Raw genomic sequence first — 15185 nt, forward strand, 5'->3', positions numbered from 1 at the left:
TAAATAATTGCCCCGAGTAAAGGGGAACAGTATGTAAATCAGTGTAATTTTAAGTTTGATCCACAGGCATGTCCTTTGTGTCTCAAGCTCATGAGTAGTTTGTGGGTGAATTGTCTGTTTACATGTCCATCTTTGGATTCGTAGCTGGCCCGACGCCTTCCAGCCAGGGTACAAGGGTATCCATGGAGACTCGCATATAGCACATTGGAGCACGGGACCAGCTTGAAAACCCTCTATCGGAAATCAGCATCGCTAGACAGTCCTGTCCTGCTGGTTATCAAAGACATGGATAATCAGGTGAGGCTTCTTTCTCTCTTAGAAAACATTTTTTTTTAAATAAAGATTTTCAAAGCTACACACGGTAGAGATGAGTACCAGGAACTCCCATCACCCAGATCCCACAAGTTAGCAGGATTTTGCCACATAAGCTTCACCTGCCTTTTCTTTATTGGTTTTTTCTTTGCTGGAGTGTTTTGGAGTAAATCCCACTTATCATGTCACACTTCAAAAATGCATCCCTAACAAAGAAAATGGAGCATATCTCCAAGTACAGTCACATTCTGAGGAGTTTTTGACATGTACTTACCATACAGTAGAAAACTCTAATGATATTCTACAACCTCAAGCTGGAGAAGTTGGAGAAAGTCAAGTCTGGATTTGGTGGTAACTGCAGAAAGAAATTCTAGTGCCTTTCCAGGACTTTTTCAGGTGGCTGAAGTAGTACCCACAAACCTTGCCTGTATGGTTGCTGAGATGGAGAGCTAGACAAGGCCGTGGTGTGTTGTACTGGAAGAGCCCAATTGTTATGAAACAGCAGGGAGAATGCTCTGCTGTGGCTCATTGCACTTTTACCCTCTGTGGTGGTCAGTCTTGGAGGCACTGGTGAAATCTAGATATTTCCCCATCTACCTACTAGTACTCCTCACCTCAGTCAGCTTGGCATGCAAGTAGAATCTTCCCTGGAACATTTTATCTACCACCCAGTCAGGCTCCTGCTTCACAAAAGGAAGGTCTCTTTCTTTTTTTTTTTTTTTAAATATATTTTATTGATTTTTTACAGAGAGGAAGGGAGAGAGATAGAGAGTTAGAAACATCGATGGGAGAGAAACATCGATCAGCCGCCTCCTGCACATCTCCCACTGGGGATGTGCCCGCAACCCAGGTACATGCCCTTGACCGGAATCGAACCCGGGACCCCTCAGTCCACAGGCCGATGCTCTATCCACTGAGCCAAACCGGTTTCGGCAAGGAAGGTCTCTTTCAAGTCTGTTCTTTCTTTATTTCTGTTTTGTGTGTATTGTATACCAAGAAGAAATTACTTTACATTTTTTAAGATATAGATGCCCTTCTTTTCTCTTTCTGGTATTGAAGCAGGTTTTACTCAACAGCCATTCATTCATTCATTCATTCATAAAATGTATAATGAATGCCTATTACATGTGGGACACTATTAAGCATTGAAGAGCTTGCTGTGAAGCCATATAATTATGATCATTTTAGAGGAAATAGATCTTTACTGTTATAGTTTGCCTTGGGAAAAATTAACAGAGAAATGGGGTATTGAGGCATTCTTTCTCAATTGGGTTTGTTCCTGTGACTATTGCAGCTTAGGAGTTCTGGGGAGGAGTTTAGATGTTATCATTGTTACTATTCTTGTTTCCTGGTTAATATACTTAACCATGATTCAGCTGAATAGTGGGTAGAGTCAAGTCAAAACTTAAAATAGTAAAAACAGAGGTTTAAAGTAGAATTACTTAGGGATTTAGTGAAATGTTTGAGAGGTTGGGTGCAGTGTTTTAGATGTGATAAGGCTAGATGGCTTTAGACTACAGACATAAATCCTCACATAAGATAACACACTTGTTGGGGAATGTCTTGGCTGCCTGGGGCAAGTGCTGATGAAGCACATCTCCACCCAGCTTTCTCTCCACCCAGCTTCCTGTTAGCACATATGTAAAGAAGGCCTCTACACTGCTTGTCGGGGGTGGATCTTACAGAATCTGGTACTCTCAAGCCACTGGTACTGTTTGAAGACACCTAAGCACTAACTTTCTTACCCCATCCCATCTACCCCCAAGGCAAGATTGTGGCTTTGCTGTGTTTGAGAACATGGTAGAACAATAGTTGTAAATTTCTCTGGCAATGAACATTTTAATATAAAAATATTACGTAGGCAGAATGGCAGCAGGATGGAGCTCTGCAGAGGCAGTCCCCAGTGAAACAGCCATCCTGGTGGGAATTACGAAAATAGTCATCACATAAAGTCTCTGGAAATTGTCCTCAGGGCATACGAGTGAAGAAACATTCATTCAAGCAAATATAACGAATTTCGATAATAATGGTGAGCTTCCGTGGCACTTGAAGCACAGCCGGCTGCCTCCACTCACCCCCAGTTCAGACAGACAGACAGAAGGTGGGGCTCCCTCTCCCAGGCCAGGGTTATGATACACCTTCTCTAGGGGCAGGTCCCCAGCCCTTGACCGAGATCACCGTTTCAGGAGCTAAATTCCATACCTGTGTGGCCTAGAGGTAAAGGGCTCTCTTCATCCACCCGCCCCTACTCATAGGACAGATGCTCTACCTGGGGCCTGGCAGGCTGAGAACACAGGGGTTTCTCCTGCCGTTGTCCCAGCCTGTGGGGCAGACGTGTCATGTCAGGTGAGGTGAGCCAAGACCAGCTTCTGCCTGCCCCGCATCCTGCTCATAAAACAAGCTCATTTATCGAGCCCCCAGCTCTGCAGACTCCTGAGCTCCACCTTCAGGGGAAGAGACAGAGCATAAGACTCCGAGCTCTGAAGCTCTCCTCAAAGTTGCTGCCTTTATTTTTATTTTATTTTATTTTTTTAAACCCTTGACCAGAATCGTACCTGGGACCCTTCAGTCCACAGGCCGATGCTTTATCCACTGAGCCAAACCAGACAGGGCAGTTGCTACCTTTATATCATTCCACTTTCTATGGTAATTTTTGTACATATTACACTGATCTATATCACAAACCCATCAATAAATTGTTATTGACTACTTAATATAATTTTTTTTATCTACTAAAGAAGCTGAAAGAAGAAAGGAGAGCAAATATATATTTACCAGTTTTGTTACATTAACCTTCCTTTTACCACTTCTGGCTGTCTTCAGTTATTCTCATGGATTCCTGTGTCCTGACATTGCCTAATATATTAAATTTTTATGTGTTATAGATCCAACAATACTATTATGTGCATATTATTTTATATAATTTTCTAAAAAGTTAATAGAAAAGTTAATATAAAATGGACATTTTCTTATATAACCACAATGCTATATACTAGTACCTAACAAAATCAATAATAATTCCCTAGTCTCATCCAATCCTGGTTCTTATACAGATTTCCATGTTGCTAAGAAAAGTTTAGCAAAGAAAGAATCTAATTATTTAGACTCTTGTGGAGGATAAAAGAGTAAGGATGCCTTTTTCTGTTCATTGATCAGGAGGGGGCCCACTGTCTTCCAGGTATGGCCATTGCCCTTGTTGTTATATTTTAGCACATGCTTTTAAAGATAGATGCCTAGCTCAATTGAATTTTAGCTCTTTTACTGGAAGAGCCCCAGAAGAAGGGAATGGATTTTTGACCTTTTTGTTAGTTTTGCTTTCGTTTATTCTTAGCAGCAAACTGGGAAGGTTTGGTAGCAGAAGTATGGAAAGGTTTGGTAGCAGGAAGTATGAGGCACATTGGTTAGAAAGGGTTTCTAGACTTCTCCTCTACCTAATTTTTAGCATTTCAAGGAGCCAGGAACTGAGATTCCACAATGATTAGAATTCAATTAAAATAATTTTGAAAAATTACGTTTTCCAGCTAACCCCCATTTAAAGGCAGCATTTCGCAATAGGGATTTGGAATAGAAGCTATATCAGAATTACCTACATTTTTGAAAACACATAGGCTCACTCTTGCCAACCCTCACTCCTGCGCTACTGACCCGGATCCGAGCAGAAGCAGAGGACGCTGAGGCTGCAGACACGCTACGTCTGAAAACGCGGCTCCTTCCAACCCCCAACAAGGAAAAATAGAAGAGCCATTGATTCTAATACATCAAAATCACCTTTAAAGCCCGTAGCCTATGGAACTGTTGGCTTTTTCTTAAAAGCCAATTTGAACCAAGATATATGGGATCAGTCATGTTAAGGATAGAGTTTTAGTAAGCATGTTGAGAACTCATTTTTACAAATCAAAAGAGAGAAAAATTGATTTTCTCTGGGAAAATGTCTGGCTACAGTTCCACTTATAAAACAAAGAAGATTTGCCTTTGTTCTCTCAACCACTCATTTCTGCGTGCAAGATGCTTCTTGTTGCTTAATGTTCCCATTGTGTTGTCTGCAGTCACCAAAGGAAACTTGTCTCCCGGGTGCACTTTGGAAGTCTTTTAACATGGAAACAGTTGTTGGCCTTTGACAAATAAGTTCTCTGAGCCTCTTGGATTCTAGTTAGAGCTGGGGACATTTGCTGTGTCTCTGTGCTTGTGGTCCTTCTTATTTAAGAGCTCCAATTTAGTAAGGATCTTTGCTGAAAGAGGTATAATGAGATCTCAGGATTGTGTTAACACATTTCAGAAAGTCTTTGGGTGGTTTAGGTTTGAGGGTAGATAACATTTCTTTCTTTTTTTTTTTAACAGATTTTCGGAGCATATGCCACTCATCCTTTCAAGTTCAGTGACCACTATTACGGCACAGGCGAAACTTTTCTCTACACATTTAGCCCCAATTTCAAGGTACCTGGATAGGAGAATATCTGATTTCCCAGTGTCACAGTGTCAGGGGTGTGGGTGAGGTTGGAGCAGCAGCTGTCCCGTGACCCCATCTGGACTCCCTCCAGCCTGGGTCAACAGGATGACTATAGTACACAAACTGCTCAGGGTCTCTCCAGGGACCTTGGGAACTGCTCTTCTGCCTGCTCTGGAGTCTAGGGAGGGATTGCAGGTCAGAGTGAACATGGGCTGGGAGATCTCTCTGACTTCATAACCCTTTAGGACAGTGGTTCTCAACCTTCCTAGTGCCGCGACCCTTTAATGCAGTTCCTCATGTTGTGGTGACCCCCAATTTCATTGTTACAAATTGAACATAATTAAAGCATAGTGATTAATCACAAAAACAATATGTAATTATATATGTTTTTTCCGATGGTCTTAGGCAACCCCTGTGAAAGGGTCGTTCGACCCCCAAAGGGGTCGCAACCCACAGGTTGAGAACCACTGCCTTAGGAGGTCTCATCCTGGGGTGGAAAAGGCCTGGCAGTCAGGTGCTTCTTCAGCCAATGGGTAGTCCAGAGGAAATAGTCGAATGTTTCTTTTTTTTGTTAAGACTCCAGATTAAAATGACTGTTCTCTGTCTTGTGTTTCTATCCTAAGGTCTTTAAGTGGAGTGGAGAAAACTCATACTTTATCAATGGAGACATAAGTTCCTTGGAACTTGGTGGTGGAGGGTAAGGTTTTCATTGTTGTTACTAATTTACCACGTGACTGGAGTGGTAACCAAAACCTTGGTGCCAGCTGATGTTAGCTAGTCCCGGTGCTCACATTAATTAGGATAGGACAGCGGCCTCCCATGACTTTAAGAATGAGAGATGAAATGGTTTATTTATGTGTCTAAATGAGGCACTGCTACCACTTGCCTTTTAGGAAAGACAGATCACTTAAATGAATTAAAGGAAATGTACCCTTTGTTTTACAAGCAGTTTAGGGTTTTTGTCTCTCTGTAGCATAAATGAAAGAAGAACGGGGCAGGGGAGGACAGAAAGTGTGCCACCTAAGATTGAAATGAGTTCACCCTTTTTTTTTTTTAAACCTTTTCAGGGGACGATTTGGTTTATGGCTAGATGCTGATTTATACCATGGCCGAAGCAATTCCTGTAGCACTTTCAATAATGATATTCTTTCCAAAAAGGAAGACTTCATAGTTCAGGACCTCGAGGTATGGACATTCGAGTGAAATTCAGGCTGCCTTAAAATACAACATTAAAAGGAATGGGTTTGGTCAGCTCCCCTAAAGCTGGCTGGAGGACAAAGCCCCAGCCCTGACTGCCTCCTCCCACCGCCATGCGTTCTTTCTGCCGTCATCTCAGAGCACGGTCACATTGCAGAGAGATCCTGGGAGGCGCCTGTGGAAGGCAGACACTGACGAGAGAGATTGGAAGTCCAGATTGTTGAGAGACTTGTACTCCCAGTTTCATCAAATCCATACAGTGAAGAATCAGAGTATTTATAGATGTATGAGTTGAATGCAATTTTTATTTTTGGTAACTGTGAAAAAAAAAAAAGATACTGTGGAAATATATACATGCCTTGTGTATTTATCAACATAATTTTCATTACCAAAATGTACAGCATACTATAGTTTGCCATGGGAAAGGTTAGTCTCGTTTAGAAAAATTGAAAGTGTACAGCACTTCAAGGGAATTTGTATATGATTTTTTTAAAGAAACTTTTATTTATTATTTCTAGTATATTGTCTGAAATGTGTTGCCAGGTTTTTTCTTTCAATGTGTCAAATCTTGAAATAAAGAAATGTGCTATGTTTTGGCGACAATTCCACTTGATTTATATAGTTTTATATTGAGCTTTTTTTGCCCTGATTGTTTAGGGTGATAGATCTTAAACAGCATATACATGGATATATATGCTTAATTGTGAACTTTAGAAAACTCATCACCAATGTTCATTGATTTGACTGTTATAGGCCAGCTTTCCATGTAGTCATTAAAAAGGTATATTTTTAGTTACTTGCTCTGAACATAGTTGTGTAAAGAAGAGTAAGCCATTTCTCACAGTTATGACTTGATATTTACAGAAGTGGATACCTTTATGAACCTAGAGTAGAACAAACCCTGCTTTGGAATAGAAAATGGTTTGTTTCTTATAAAATCATTTGTGGTTAGTAACAAAAACTTTATTTTCATAGTGTTTTCACATAATTTCCCTCAAGTTTTTACACTATCAAACAGGCCTCTGTTTTTAAAGGGACTGAGTGTTTTAATTTCTGCATATTTTATATCAAATGGAAAATATCAAATTAGCCCAATTGTCTTGGTCTCTAGACTCCCTTGTTTGAGAAAAAACAATGCAAAGAAATGCATTCATACCAAAATTGGAACAAAAAGTAAAGCCTATTTTTTAACATCAACCCATTTTTAACATCATAAAACACTGTTTTGTTAAATATAATAATAAAACCTTGTTAAAGTTTAACCAATATTATTGATTGCCAGACTTTTATGAAAGCCAAAGACTGCTAATGTAAAACATGTTCAAGTAATAGCCAAAGCTGAGAAGTGGTCTGTCATAAATTACATCCCCAGTCATCTCGGAAGGGAAAAATCAATAACAAAAGTCGTATTTATATAACTGCATTTAGAAAAATAAACCAGTTCTTAGAATGTAAGCCTTAAGTGGGCAGAATATTTCCTTTAGATTATTCTCTTATTTTAGACTGTTTATAAAAGAGAACAAATTGCCAAGTGGCCTTTTGTCAGATCAACAGTTATCTAACTCCACTGACATTCCATACAAGTTTAAATGAATGCTGTAAAATCTGAAGTCTGTAGCCTGGGTGTGCTTTCTCCTGAGTTCTTCTATTGAGAATTCTTGATGAAAAACATACTGGCAGTTTAACCTTAATCTGCTCATTAAATCATGTGTTGGTGTGAGATATCAGGAATGTCTCATGATGATCACGTTTACCATTTATGCCATTTGCAACCATATGCTATTAACAAACAAAACAGTCATTTTGCATATAGCTCACTCTTACCTAGTTTAGTCCATGATATTACACGTACTTGTGAGAGCATATCCAGATGCTGTGTTCTCTACTTAAAACAGTGTTGCCCAATCAGAAATGTGTGGCCCTTCATTTATGAATATTGAATATATGTAATGCAGTGCTAGCCCAATATTTTCAATAAAGGAATTTATGCATTCAGTCTGATTTTCTTTCCCAAGGATTCATTCAGCCGGTATTTATTGGACACTAGAGTTTTTATTTGTGTGAGAGGATGATGAAATAGCCAAGACTAAATAAGGTCCAGCACTCATGTTTTTATTTTTATTTTTAATGCCACCCTGCAAATACCCTCTTCAATCCCTGTAGCCATCCTCCTCTTCTCTCACCAATTCATGAAAACTGCCTCTGTTGTAGTTACTAGGGACAATCTTGGCCCAAAATCTACCACTTTCCCTGTGTTTTATCCTTCTAGCTATTCTTTGAATAGTTTTCTTCTCTTTTTAACATTCTCTTTTGACCTACTTTCTAATTTCAATGGACACGTTATCCTCTGATCAGCTTTCCTTGGCATCCTGTCTGCCACCCCGAAAGATGAAGACTTCAGGAAGTCTTCATTGATTCTCACTTCCTCAGTTTGAGTCTACATCAAAAGACTTGGGTGGGAGAGGGCAATCAAATGTCTCACCAGACTCTGTTGAAAAAGATTTAGATATATTTCCATGCTACAAGCCACTAGGGATACCCTGAACTAGTGTGAGAAGTATTATTGCCCTTCATTTGATTTCCCTTGCTTTAATTCTTTCTTAAGTTTAGAGGCATGTGAAACAAGACTAATAAAACAACTACTTTCCTCTTGAGAAAGGCATTGAGAAATGGAAGCTAAGATGTGTGTACTTAAGATGCCTAACCAATTTTTACCAATATAATCAGATAAAGAAAAGGAGGCCAGAAACCAAAGCAAGTTCCAGAAACAAGGTCAGCCATATGTGCCCCTTGTGTAAGTATCAGAAGTACCTTTAACCACTTCCTTCTGCCTAATCAGGTCACACACTCCTTCTCATTCAGGGAAAATCCTAACCTGAGCATTCATCCTCTGCTCCCACCTCCTTTTCTATGACCAGTATCCATAGTGATCCCCTGAAGGAAGGTGCCTTCAAATTAGGCTTTATAATTCACCCCCAAAATCTTAAGTTCTTACTGTCATCTCTTCTATTTAAAATCTGCAGCGGTTGAAAATAAAAACTAGATAGGGCCTCTCAGGTGTGGTCAATCAAGCCATCAAAATGGTGTTTCCTTATAGAATATCTTTGGTGACATATTGTTTATTTTCTAGATTAATGCTGCTTATTAGAACATTCTACAATAATGGAAACATTCCAGAATTTGCACTGTCCTTTATGGTAGCAACTAGCTCCCATTTTAGTCTTGAACACTTGAAATGGGTCCTGGGTGATTGAGGAGCTGAATTTTTTATTCATTTCACTTTAATTCATTTAAATTTAGCTGCATGTGGTCAGTGGCTGCTGTATTGAACAGCACAGCTCTAGATAAAGATCAAGAGATGGCTCAGCCAAATCATATTTCATCAGCAATGAACTTAGACTGTTACTCCCTCACCAAAAGAGAACCTTTAGTTCTGAGTACTTTGATTTGTCTCTGTTATTATGGATCTTCACACCACCTACCATAATGGTGTGTGTCTCACTGTTTACGTAGTCAGTTAATAAAGTGAGCAAAAGGCTACGTTCCCTGAGAGTCTTTTCAAACCGAAAACTTGGCTCTCTATAGGATTACTGATTCTCATCACTAACCAACGGTAATAAAAACCTCTCCCACTGCCAAGTCCTTGTCTCAAAAATTTCATGCCTTGGCCATTGGCATGTGTTTTGTTCTTACAGGGGACAGTTTACTGCCCATGGCATCCCTGTAGGATGTCATATCCCTCAGTAGGCACAACCCATCTACAATGCATGAGGGACCACAGAAGATTAAACAATTTAATTCTTTACATAGAATTGTGCATCCAGTCTCAGAACTACCAAGGAACCACCAAGAATGCCTCAGACAACAGTTCTGCACACCCAGGCAACCTGCTTCTATGTGGAGAGAGTTTCAACATCAACCTGTTAGAATGAAGGGTGATCGAAAGGCATAAGAGAAGAGAACCTGGTTAACACTAGAAAGACTGAAACTTAGTATATACCTCTATTGCCCAAAAGCAGTCAAAATGACTGCATTGTGAAAGAATAATATCAGAGCACTCTTCACTTATGTTCCTTAGCTTTTCCAATAACTCACTTCTATTCGACATTTCTTTCATGAATTTAGGGCGCAAAAGAAATAAAATAAACAACTTATTAGAGCAAGTATCACTGCATAAAGATTCGAATAACAAGTACTAGTTTAGCGTATTGAGCAACTGCAACTTATCAAGTATCGACAATTTATCATGTACTTGTATGTTATCATGTGACGGTAATCGAAAAAAAATGAAAACTGTTATTTCAGTACAGAGCCGAACTGTTATTACTCAATTGAATAATAAGAGTCATTTGATTATTTAAAATTTCCCAAGCAGTCAAAATGACTGCTTTTGGGCAATATAGGTATAACACATATATATATACCAGAAATGAAGGAGGGGGAGGTAACTACAATTATTAATAAACGCATTTATATGTTGTACAAAAAGTCACAAAATTCTAAGACATTGTGTCCTTATATACATAATTGTTTTTCTAATTGAAATTAAAAAGCAGTCAAAATGACTTCCTTGGGCAATCTAGTGTTAAGTAATTGAACCTCTGTGTGCCTCATTTTCCTTCTCTACAATGTGGGGATACTAATAATAGCAACCACCCCATGACTATATGATGATTAAAGCACTTAAAATGGTACCTGGCATCAAATAAGCACTACTATTATTAGATAAAATAATGGATAAATTCCTTCTTCAAATTGAGGAATCAACTAATAATGTGAAAGTTACAAAGAAAAGTTCATCTTCTAAGACAACAGCAGTTTCTAACAACTTGTTTTCAGACATATTGCAATGGCTCCCATTCAGATATTTTTAACTGAAGCTTTCTTTTTTGAATTATAGAACTAATACATGTTCATGGAAGTTTTCAAACAGCACAGAAGGGAGTTTAATGAAAAGCAAACATTTCCCTCCCTACACTTCCAGAGGTAACAACCACAAGAAGTTCCTTGTATTTCCTTTTCGAGTATTTTTATGCATATATACTTACCTATATCTTCTTCATATAAACAAGCATACTGTACATACTGTTCTTCAGTTTTCCTTTTTAATTTAACAATATATAATGAACAATATTTTGTATCAGTATTTGTAGATGTATCCCATTCTTTATTGCTGAAATAGTTCTTCATTAATGAACTTTTTTTTGGCTATTACAAAGAATTCTTCATGAACACTCTTGTATATGAAGATTTGTGCTTTTATGATTGTATTTTTCTGAGATAAGTTTTAGCAGTGAGTCAAAGAGTGTGCTTTTTATTTTAAAAGATGCTATTAGTTATTCCTCCATAAAAGTTATACTAGTTTATACCAACAGTGTATGAGTATGCCAGTTAGTTACCTCACAGCCTCACCAACACTGGTAATATTAATATCTTTTTAATTTTTGCCAAAATGATATCTTATTTTAATTTTAATTTTCTAATTACGAATGATGTTGAACAGCTTTCTATGTGTTGGCTATGTTTATATCTCTTTTCCTGAATATTCTGTCCAAGTTCTTTGTCCATTTTCCTACTGAATTATTCATTATTTTACTGATTTGTAAGCTTTCTTTATATATTCACAAAATTAACCATATGTCATATGTGTGTGTAATTTGAGTATATATTAATCCTCACCCAAGGATATGTTTCCTTATTGATTTTGAGAAAGAGAGAGAGAGAGAGAGAGAGAGAGAGAGAGAGAGAGAGAGAGAGAGAGAGAGAGAAACATTGATAAGCTCCCTCCTCCACATGTCTTGACAGGATATCAAACCTGCAGCCTTTTGGTGTATGGGGCAATGCTCCAACCAGTTGAGCCACCTGGCATGTTAAATACATGCAACAAACAAAGACAAGTCTCCACTATCTATTAACATCTTTGAATATGTTTCTTAGCCATTCACGTTTTCTTGTTTGGCAGATGTCTATTCATGTCTTCTGCCTGTTTCTCCTAGTCTGTCTTCTGGGAAGAGGTCACATGAAATCCTTGCTGTTCCTGCTTTAAGAATAATAGACATTAGTCAGTTAATCCTATCTACTGGCGAGAAGGACAAATAGTTAACATGATGATAATCACAGGGTCTGAGGCCCTACAAAGGTATTTTCTAAGAGTCGTCCTTAAATTGTCGGTATCTAGAGAGGGGTGAAAAAAGGAAGGTGTTGATTTGTGTTTTGTTTTATAGATTTGGGCATGTGTTGGTACTTATTAATTTGGTTATGTGATTTTTTAAAATAGAAGCAGCATCAAGCAGTTCAGTTGTAATAACAGTAGACATTTATTGAACACTTGTGTGCTAGGTAGTCTTCTCAGCAGTTGACATATATTATTTCAATTAAGCTTCATAATAACTTGCGGTGATCATGAGATAGGCACAACCATTATTATTTCCAAATTGAAGAAATGGAGGACCTGAAAAATGAAGGACTTGTTCAAGGTGTAATCACTACTAAATAGTAGAAATGGGCTTCAAATTGAGGGAGCCTGACTCCCCAGCTCATGGCAGGGTGACAAAGAATTGAAGAAAGATCCAGAACAGATAGTACTAAGAAGTTGGGAGAGTTTGAAAGTTGCTGGGATGAGTGCTTGCCGAGGTTTGTAAGAGAAATTGAAAAGGAAACAAATGTACTACTCTTTGTAATATTTTAAGCAATAAAAAAATAAAATAAAAACATTTAAAAAGAGAGAGAGATTGAAGTTCAGGTTTTCAGGGACTCTGGGTAAGCATAAAGTTAGGATTTTGCCACAGGAATGAGCTATGCTGAAGAGGAATGGAGGCAAAGGGCACTGGAATCCAGGTGCTTGAGAAGCTGTGACTCGGATGCCAAGGCTGTTGCCTGAGATAACAGCTGGAGTTTGGCAGCATCTGTGGGTCAGGTGCTGAAGCTTTCTGTGCATCAGGGGCAGTGGTTGATGGTGACTATGCTTCTTGCTATAGCATGCAATTCAAAAGGGGGCAGAGAGTGGGAAGCTGCATACCGGTGGAAATGGAGCCACCTGGAACTGGCAGTTAGAAACTCAGAGAATGCCAACAGTGCTTCCAAATCTCTTAGCATGTTGGAAGGTGGGGAGAAAAGACATTTTTGTTTGTCAGGTCTCAGGGAAGTGACGTCTTGATGGAATGCCAGAGTTCAGTTAAAAGAGGTGAAGGTATGGTTCGGTGAAGAGGTTGAGGTTATAGATTTAGAATACTTACAGTGAAATTGTGCCTTTATAGTGGAAAGAGTTTCAAAAGACACAGTGGTGAGAAAAGTTGGGGGTTTTGGGTATGAGTAAAGAGATTTTTTTTTTCTTTGAGGGTAGCTAATAAGAACCAGAATGAATGTTGTAGATGTGATTTATTGGCTTTGAGAAATACAGGTGTGAATTTGACAAGAAAACTGACATTAATTTGAAGATGGTGGAGGTGTACTCATTTGCACAGTAGCTGTTTTCTGTTGATTTCGGGGAAGCAGGACGTGCCTCTGGTGCTCCTAAAAGGCCTGCAAGATGGACCCCTCTATCATCCACCAGCTGAAATGGTCCTGAGTAGGCTGACCCATCTCCCTGAGTCCCATGTTCTCCATTTCTAAAATAGGGTTAATAATATCTACTATCTGAGATGTCAAGAGAATAGAATGCATGTATATGAAAGTGCCTTCAAAAATTGAAAAAGCCAGACAAAGGTAAGTTAGGACTATTATGGTATTAGTCATATCAAACTTTGTTTTGCTGAATTCTTTATCAGAAACGCAAAGTCCAAGTGTAACCTTGTTCTTGATTTAAAAAGTAGGAATTACCTTCAATGATTTGTTTGAAAACATGGCCTTTAGGAAAGAAAGCATTATGAAAAAACAAAAAAAACCCGAAGTGTCTGCATTATATTCTGTAGACAAGTGAAATCATTTGTCAGGGAAATAACAGGAATAAGAAAGTCGTTATAAGGGAAGGGTTTTTTTTTCTTTTGTCATTCTTTCCATTACAAATGATTTACAGTTTCCATTTAAGAACAACAGACTTCCCTTAAAGTCCTTTAGCAAAGTTCAAACAGCCACAAGTTGGGACTCTGGGCCACTTGCCAATATTTGTTCAAAGAGAGCTCTAAGAAAGGCAGTTTACTAATCAGAAACTGGAAATTTCTCCCCTCTCCTACACACAGGCACTCTCTTCTCTTCTTCCCTTGCCTAGACAATTCACTCATTCCAGCAGTGGAGGCCAGCATACATGCAATAGTTAGTAGCAGGCAACAGCCTCTTTAGCCTTAAGTATTTCCTTTTATACTATTTTTCTTAAAGAGAAAGAAATGTGGACATGTTTGTTTTTCTTTCACCTTCAGAAAAACTAATATTCTTGAGACACTGGTGAAATAGCAAACACTTATTTCTATTTACTGAATATAAGCCAGTTGAGGTCTTTGTAATTATGTTCAGAAAACTTCTATTTAGGATATGAAAAAAAGGGGGTTCAAAGGTTGAGATGGCTCCTCATCAGGCACCAAATCTGTTGGCACCTTGAACTGGACTTCCAGCCTAAAGAACTGTGTGAGAGGTTTCTGTTGTTGAAGCCACCCAATTTGTGGCATTTTTGTTCCAAAAGCCCAAACAGGGAGAACCAAGATGGCGGCATAGGTTAACGCCGGAGTTTGCTGCCTTGAACAACTACTTCAAAAGTGAAACTAAAAGATGGAATGGACATCACCCAGAACCACAGGAACGCTGGCTGAGTGGAAGTCCTACAACTAGGAGGAAAGAGAAATGCATACGGACACTCAGAGGAGGCGCAGTGCTGAAGTCAAATTCTGAGGTGCGGAGTGCTCGAGCCGGCTGGCGGCGGAGGGCGCGGTTGGCGTTTTCAATCGGGAGGGAGTCGCAGACTCTGAGCTCCAGATCCGGGCGAGTCTTTAGGGACCCAGACTCAAACGGGAGAAGCGGGACTGTCTGGCTTCGGTCAGAGCGAGTGCAGCTTTCTCTCCGAGGTTTGCAGCGGTTGCTGGGACTCAGAGAGGCAGAGCCCCTGGGGACAGGACTGAGAGCCGCCATAACTGCTCTCTCCGGCCCACCCTGTTGATCCTGTTCGACCCGCCCCGCCCAAGCCCTGCACAGAGGCATTTGCCAGATAGCCTCAGGCAAAGGCTAGATTAGCACCTCCCTAGAGGACAGAAGTTCTCTCACTGCAGACACAGCTGATTCTCACAGCCACTTGGCCTGGAGG

The 15185-nt window shown here is 39.4% G+C and overlaps 1 protein-coding gene across 8 annotated transcripts in view; it reads left to right on the forward strand.

Moving 5' to 3' along the window:
- NCOA7 (nuclear receptor coactivator 7) overlaps positions 1–7951 on the forward strand; it is a 115872-nt gene extending 107921 nt beyond the window's left edge. For 5 of the 8 annotated variants that reach the window (XM_036316491.1, XM_036316495.1, XM_036316490.1 and 2 more), the window contains exons 13-16: positions 145–297; positions 4651–4746; positions 5383–5456; positions 5827–5968. In XM_036316491.1, the coding sequence (XP_036172384.1) occupies positions 145–297; positions 4651–4746; positions 5383–5456; positions 5827–5962 (459 nt within the window). In that variant the 3' untranslated portion in view covers positions 5963–5968. Of the gene's footprint in view, positions 1–144; positions 298–4650; positions 4747–5382; positions 5457–5826 lie in introns of all 8 variants that reach the window. The other 3 variants (XM_036316494.1, XM_036316496.1, XM_036316497.1) reach the window with 1 other exon arrangement.
- Positions 7952–15185: the final 7234 nt, after the last annotated feature.

The sequence above is a fragment of the Myotis myotis genome, unplaced genomic scaffold, assembly GCF_014108235.1.
Source record: "Myotis myotis isolate mMyoMyo1 unplaced genomic scaffold, mMyoMyo1.p scaffold_m19_p_7, whole genome shotgun sequence".
In the NCBI taxonomy this organism is placed as follows: domain Eukaryota; kingdom Metazoa; phylum Chordata; class Mammalia; order Chiroptera; family Vespertilionidae; genus Myotis; species Myotis myotis.